Source organism: Aquila chrysaetos, chromosome 7 (assembly GCF_900496995.4).
Source record: "Aquila chrysaetos chrysaetos chromosome 7, bAquChr1.4, whole genome shotgun sequence".
NCBI classification, from domain to species: Eukaryota; Metazoa; Chordata; class Aves; order Accipitriformes; family Accipitridae; genus Aquila; species Aquila chrysaetos.
Window position 1 is genome coordinate 27,887,626 of NC_044010.1, and position 7,601 is coordinate 27,895,226.

Sequence of the window (7,601 nt, forward strand, 5' to 3'; positions counted from 1 at the left end):
GATATGGTTAAATCTATTTCTCTTGATTAGTTTTCAAGAAAGGTATTTATTGCCTAATCCTGCAAATCATTTAAGCAGTTTTAGGAGCTCTTTTTATACGAGTGAAGGTGCATATTGGTTGAAGTCTGAGATCTAAGATCTACTTTTCAGCATTTTCACTTTTGGCTACGTTATTTTTTTAAAAGGAAGTAAATGCATCTAGCATTGTTTTTAAAAAAAATAAATCAGCTTCTATTTTATAATACCTCCATGAGAAATGATGGTAAAGTTACCATATTCTGGCTTTCTTTAGTCTCTTAGGGAGGATTTAAGTAACATCAATATGCGTAATGATGAATGAGTACTTTCACTGGGGGAGATTGAAGTCTAAAAGACCATGAATGGCATAGAGTCAGTAAAGAATACTGCTCAGTGTCTCATTTACATGAACAGGAGGCATCAGAAGAAACTGGCAGGCACCAGATACACAGCTTAACTATACTCTTTAGTTTGTCTTGTAAATTCTTGAGGCACAGTATTGTGGATGCCAGAATTATTTTGAGTTTGAGAGGAAAGTGGACAAATTAATGAAAAAGAAATATTTTGAAGGACATTAGGTATGGAAAGATGTGACTTCTAGAAGTTTCTGAGCCCCAGATCATTGAAAGCAAGGAAGAGCATCAATATATGCTTATTCTACTTTCATGCTTTTCCTTAGGCTTCCTCTTTTGGTCTGTTGGAGTCTATATCCTGTTCTAGACAGATCTCTAGTCTCGTCTTGTATGGCTGTTCTTGCATTATTTAGATACTAAATTGGAATGTTACTTTTTTCGTAGGATCACAGAATCCCTTGGGTGAGAAGGGCCTGAGGAGGTCTCTGGTCCAGAGCCTCCTGCACAAAGCAGGGCCTTTCCAGTAGAGCTGCTCCCCAGCCTGCATTGTTGCAATACCATTCCCGTATTTCCAACCTGGTTTTGTGAATCTATGCATTTGTGTACTGAAGGTATATGTGAAAACTTTCTGGAGCATAAAAATGATGTAAATGATGCCAATGTTTTTTGGGTTTTGTCAACAAACTCCACAGAAGATCTCAAGGACAGCTGAAGAACTTTAGAATAATGTTCTTATCACTGGGATATTAAACAGATGTCTGCACAGTAATTTGCATAAATCACTATTAGAGAAGTTTTGCATTTATATCTTAGTCACAGAATTACAGAAATCACAGGCCTCAAAATGTTGCCATTTTGGCAGCTGCATCAATATTGACATGTTTTCTAACACTTGAATGTCTGAAGGGATATTTAATGCCTCTTGCTACTCCCATGATAAACACTGTTGCCAAGCTAAAGTTTTATTAAATAGTAATATGTTTTGCTTACTAATGTACTGAAATTACTGTGTCAATTGTTGATTAATACAGAAAATGATGTTGATATTATTGAGAAATGTGCTAGTTCTTCTGCCCAGGTGTAGGAAAACCAGGCAGCATAGAAACTAGGGCCGGGTGAAAAACAAAAGAGCAGCTTTCATTGTTACATACACCTTGGTAAATTTTCTAAAATCAACATCTGTTTAATTATCCAGCAGGGAAGTGAGACTTGAAGAAAAATAATTCATTTGTATTATTCTGAAACAAAGCTTTCATTTTACTCGGAACATTCCAGTAACTAAGGCTTTGTGAACTTGCATGGGTATTTATTTATTTTTAGCTTTCTATATTTTTGAATAAGTAAATGCTGTAATCAGAAATGCATTCAACATAGTATTGAAAAAAATCCTCTCACCACATTGCCTCAATTCTAACTTGAGTGTTTCTAGCATGAGATGTGGAAATCTTGCATGGTTTTGGGCCTTTGCATAAATGCGGACTAACTTCTTGTGGTCCTTTTCCTTTCTGATCATATCAGTAATGTGGACTAAATAATTCAAAGAAATTTATTCAGTTTTGTAAAGCATTTTTCTACAGCATTATTTATTTTGAGACAGGCATTATTGTACAGGATTGTATAATAAATGTAAATGCTTGTACAGAGTTAACAAAAAATTTTGGCTAGTGGCACTTGACAGTTCTTGTACTCCATAACAGACCTCTGTGGCTTCTTGCATCATATCAGTAACCAGCAGGCTTGCCATCATTTTTTCTACGTAGTCTCTCTCATCCTGTCTTTCCTTTGGTCCTGTAGCTTAGATCGTGACCCTCAAAAGTAAGAAATTAAAAAGTGCTTTTTTTTTCCAGAATTTGAGGTGTCTGAAGAAATTTGGTTGGATTCTTAGTAACTTACCTCTTTTCCACTAGAGCTGGGAGACAGAAGTTAGTCTTTTAATTGACTTAATTTTGTGGGTGAATGAGAATCATCTTTGCTTTACAAGCATGTCACTCAAAGGATTGAGTTTTAGACAGTCAAGAAATCTGGGCTCACTGGTACTACATTTGGGTGGTGGTTTTGAGGAAATTAAATTGTGTGGGGTTTTGTGGGGGTTTTTTGTTGGTTGGTTGGTTGGTTTTGATTTTTTCCAAATTTATCACAAGCTTGTTAAGCTCATCAAGTCCAAGTTATGTCCCACTCAGGTTTTCTTAATGAGAAATGTGACGTGCTTTCTATTAGTGCCTGCAGTGAGACAAGAACAGCAACAAAACTGTAAAATTCTAACTTCTGTTTTAGTGGTATCACCTAAAGTTTTATAATGTCTCTGGAGTACAGTGGGTCATATAGACTTTATATGACTATTTACTGCCTTTCTGCCCAGTCTGATAATTCTTTTGTGACACAATGTAAAAAGTATTCATAGTTAGAGAAGCCACTTCTAGTTGTAAGTAAAGGCAAAGGATGTAGTTTTGCCAGCATATGAACTATAAAAAATACTGCCAAATATGCTTTTATATTTTTTACTTCCATCTTCGAAAACAATAGGGAGAGAACGGCTGCTTTAGTATCATAGAAACTACAATGCTAACTTTCAAACTGTGTCCAACATGAATTTTTTCCTCAGAAAAGCAGAGACAAGTAAAGACAGGAAAGGACAATAATGAGTGGGGAAAAGAAATTTTCTTATTAAGGCAGAGCACTGTATAGAATTTACTCATCCCCACAAGCTGTTTTTAAACTCCTCTGAGACCTCCATTTCTGAACGGGTGCTTCCGACTGCCTACAAAATAATTACTATGTTTTCTTTCTCCTTAACGTATCAAGGTGCAGGGACAATTTTCAACTCTCTTCACTTTCCTCATACAATAAAATGCCTAAACAGTATCTTGGTGTGTGAAATTATATGAGAATCTTGATGAGAAAAAGATTCATATTTTGGCCTCCGAGTGACCTTAAGTAAATAACCAATGCATATGGAAGTTACAGATGCTGAAAGTTTACATTGTTTGGTTTGTTTTGTTTTTTTTTTTACAGGTATTACTATGATGGAGACATGATCTGCAAAGTGCAAGGCAAGAGGTTTGTGTACAAATTTGTCTGCGACTTGAAAACTCTGATTGGATACAGCGCAGCAGAGTTGAATCGGTTGGTCACAGAATGTGAGCAGAAGAAACTAGCCAAGATGCAGCTCCATGGCATTGCACAGCCAGTTACAGCAGTGGCACTAGCTACAGCATCACTGCAAACAGAGAAAGATAATTAAGCACTAGGACCTGAAAGCGGGAGCCTGAGCCCTTTCCTATATAACCAGAGCAGCTGCTGCTCTTACCTTTATCAGAAATGGAAAGTTGTTTTGTTTCTTGACAGTACAATATAGAGCATGATTTTCTATAAAGAACTGGGACTCACATAAATTTGGATCTTTTAACAGCATATATTTCAATATAAGTTAAGGGATCATCACAGCTTCTGCAACTTTGAGTCAGGGCCTCTATCGTATGCAATCTGAAGTGGGTGAGAAAGGTTGAACTGGTCAGCGCTCTGTGTCCACAGCTGTACAAAGTAATTTTTGCAGCGCTTTTAACAAAAATGAAGTACCTACAGCAAGCAGGCTGATCAGTTGTCTGAACTCAGTCCTTTCCAGTCTTTTGTTCTCTGCTGAACTACCAAATGGCATTTGATGCTTTCAAAGTTAAACATTTTCATTATTCTTATTTAATCAAGCAGAGCTGAAAGACATGTTAAATGTTACAAAGCATCAGGTTCTTAAAATAGCTTCTGTGTTTATAAGCAAAGGAAACTAAGACTAGACTGAACTGAAGATTAGTGCTGAAGAAGGAGATCCAGGTTTAGATCTGGCTTAGGTGAAAAGCCAATTATGAGTATTTCATTGTAATATGTAGACAGTATGCATATATGAGGGCAAGTACTTACCTGTTTTGAAAGACATTGTTAACGGTAGCCATTTAGCAAAAAGTGAAGATAAACTTCTTCCTCCACTATCACCCCCATCAGGTGATTTGAAAACTTGAAAAAATAGCCCTCACCCAAAGAGTAGGTTGTTTTTGTGGGGGGGGTTTAATGCTCTGGTCTGCGAGGTGCTTATACCTGCACGGTAGTCAACCTTAGTAACTGAAGACTTAAGTTAATCACAGTCAGTAGTCCCTGTTTAGAAGCAAAATGCAAGTTGAAAATAGTTTTACAGAGAACTGAAGTTTGATTCCCAAATTATTGTACAGTCTGACATATATTAAAATACAAAGATGTATTTTTTATTTAAAATTAATTTCTTTCTGAACGTGAAGTGATGTTTTTGAAGCTTCATAAGCCAAATGCATGCTCCAGAGCTGGGTGCAATTTGAAGTCTGGATGATGAATAGAAATAATTGGAATGCATTCTGAATTCTGAGCTACGGAGAGTACTTCATGCAGACTTATACATGCAGTAAAAAGTAGGCTGCTATTTTTGAGCTTCTGTACTGATACCTATTAGACTATTTCTTTTGATGGCTGAAAATGATGCAATATTGGTTTTGCGTTTGCCCCTTCGTGCTATTAAACAGTATATTATGTCACCATGCATATTTTCCAACTTTTTGTAAGTGAAACCCTCTCTGGTAACACTTAACAATTAAAATGCAAATGGATAAGGGAAAACTTTTAATTCTGTGAGGGATTGAGCTACTCTTAAACCTTAAATCAAAAGTGTTTGTACGGTGAGGTTCTAAACATGAAATGTGTTTATACTGGGTTGAGAGCACTGGACTGTTGCTCGTGATCTGAAAAGGAACAGTCATACTTGCAGGCAGAGGGCAAAGAACACAGAAGACTCATGTTCATTTTAAAGATGCATTGAGGACAGAGTTTTTTGTCTATAGGTGCATGTTCATCTGCAGATAGTTTATACTTAACTAGAAATCTTGCATGTAGTTCTAGCCTACTGTTTTCATCATCACCATGATTATAAATTTTTTTTTTGCCAGATTCTTTCAGTAACTCTTAATATTGTTTTCATTCTTGAGCTCTTAAAGCACTCCATCTACTGAGCATGCTGGTTTTATTTGGTTTTTAAAAAATCTTAAGCCCTGAGCAAAATATGTAAATTCATCTGTCATGAGAGGTCAACCATCAGTCCATTTATTACTGTTACAGTAGTCTGATTCCACCAATTGGCAATTGTTTGAGGTCACTTATGCAAATCGATGCAGATTTGATTACTAAGAATAAGATGAAGCTGATAGTTCAGTGGCCGCAACTATGTATATAACACCACTCCATTACTAAGCAGAAGTCTAACACAAGTCACTAGTTTTATTTAGCAGAGTTCATGAGAGGCCTTTTTAGTTAAAACACAGTATAACAAGAAGAGAAGCTTAAGATACCAGCTTTCTAGATCAAACTGGACTGTAGGAGGATAAAGTAACAGCAAAATTGAAATGTAGTATCAATACTTTATTCCCCTTAGTGTTCTTGTTACATGATAAGCCCTCTAGGGGAAACTTCTGATATCACACTTTCTTTGTAAATACATCTGATTATTATTTTGCAGCTTTTCAGTAGGTATGATAGTCTTTTGGGTTCTTTGTTGTGGGATCATCTGCTTTTCCACTGTGTTCTAATTAGTAAAGAAGGATTCTTTCAAACAGTATAAAAGCACTGTCACATTCTCTGTAGTTGAGGGGGAAATCTGTGACTAACTTGATGTCTTCAATAAAACAAAATATGTAGAATATATTGTCAAAGTCTGTTCTGTTGCTGCCAGAAGGAAAGCATAGAAAGAATATTCCCAATTTTTTGTAAAACAGAAGGTTTTTTGCATACTTTTTACTCTTTAAATAAAGACACTTATACTCTGCTAATATGTATTTCTTTTGTGTTTTGCATTTTTTTGGTAATTTTACATGAAACAATTATTTTGTATTTTTACTCTGATAAAATATTTGTGCATAAAATGTCAATATAGTAAAATAAAAATGTTATACAGCTAATGCCTGTTGACTTAATTTTTCAGAAGGCCATTTGTAATGTCATTCAGGTGCAACCAGTTTAAAGATGAATACATGCACTTTATTCTCATTACTCTTAAGATCACAGGCTTGTTACAGGAAGAAGGCAGACTACCTTATTTTCTGAAGATGCATCTTCTTTGACTCTACTTGGCTATGTGTTTCTACTTTTAAACTGGAACTGGGTGTCCTTTGTTACTGTAACAGCTTGCTTTAACTTACTAGTTGTAAGTCTCAAAATGGTGCTTTGATAAAAATAATGAAGGAAGCTTAGCAGTAGGACAAAATGGAGCCCTATAAAATAGTTTTATGCTTTTAGGAATGTTTAAATTGGAAGGGTTCATGGTGATCTGTAATCTTTGGACTTTGTTTCACTCTTGCAAATAGACCTGCTTACTTAATGTGGCCCGCTAACTCAATTGTTAGTACTGTTCTTGTTAAAAAGAAGATAAAATTCTGATTATACTGTTACTACCTTATTCTTAAATCATGTCTCTGTAGAAATATTTTCATTATACCCTGAACTTCTCCATCTGGACTGCCAAATTCAAGACTGAAATATTTTGTCATCTTTAAACCTACCAGATCACTTGATTTCAAAATGTTTATGTTTAGCTCAGCAGCAACAGCATGTAATGGACTGAAAATAATTTTTTAGAACATTTCAATAATTTGTTGGCCTTCTTTTAAAGTACACTTACAAATGTTCAGTATCTCATTAATTGAGGACCTTTTGTTTGTGTTTGTAGTTATTAGTATCTTTATGCCAGTGAGATTTTGTTTTGGGATTCCCATTCTCAGACTGAAATTTTTATTGGGACAATATAGGGAATTACAAACGAACAGCTTGCAGTTATCAGTCTTAAGCAACATGAGCTGACAAGGGGCTCCATTGCCTGATAGTGAAAGAAGGATGATATAAAGTCCATTGATGTAAGTTTGTAGGAATTTTTTTAATTTTTTTTTTTTTTAAAGCAGCATCATAAAAGATCCATTCACACAAGTCTATGGGGAATATTTCTACTGACTAGACTGGTGTTTTTTGTTGTTCAAGATCATACACATTCTTAAAGGTTGTGGTTTTGATATAGCTCTGTCAGGACTTCTACAATATATTTGGTTTGATACTGTATATTTTTTTTTTCTTTTGGAAAAGTAATTCTTAATATGGCTGATGCTAAACAGAAGATTACTCAATAATTAAAGTAGAGGAATGATTGACTGGTTTTGAGAGTTGTAACACAGG

At 35.3% G+C, this 7,601-nt stretch overlaps 1 protein-coding gene across 5 annotated transcripts in view; it reads left to right on the forward strand.

Annotated features, from left to right (window-relative positions):
• Positions 1-6,214, forward strand: part of GABPA (GA binding protein transcription factor subunit alpha) — a 29,036-nt gene extending 22,822 nt beyond the window's left edge. For all 5 annotated transcript variants that reach the window (XM_030021126.2, XM_030021122.2, XM_030021125.2 and 2 more), the window contains one exon: positions 3,384-6,214. In XM_030021126.2, coding sequence (XP_029876986.1) covers positions 3,384-3,612 — 229 coding nt within the window. In that variant the 3' untranslated portion in view covers positions 3,613-6,214. The remainder of the gene's footprint in view (positions 1-3,383) is intronic.
• The last annotated feature ends 1,387 nt before the right edge of the window (positions 6,215-7,601 follow it).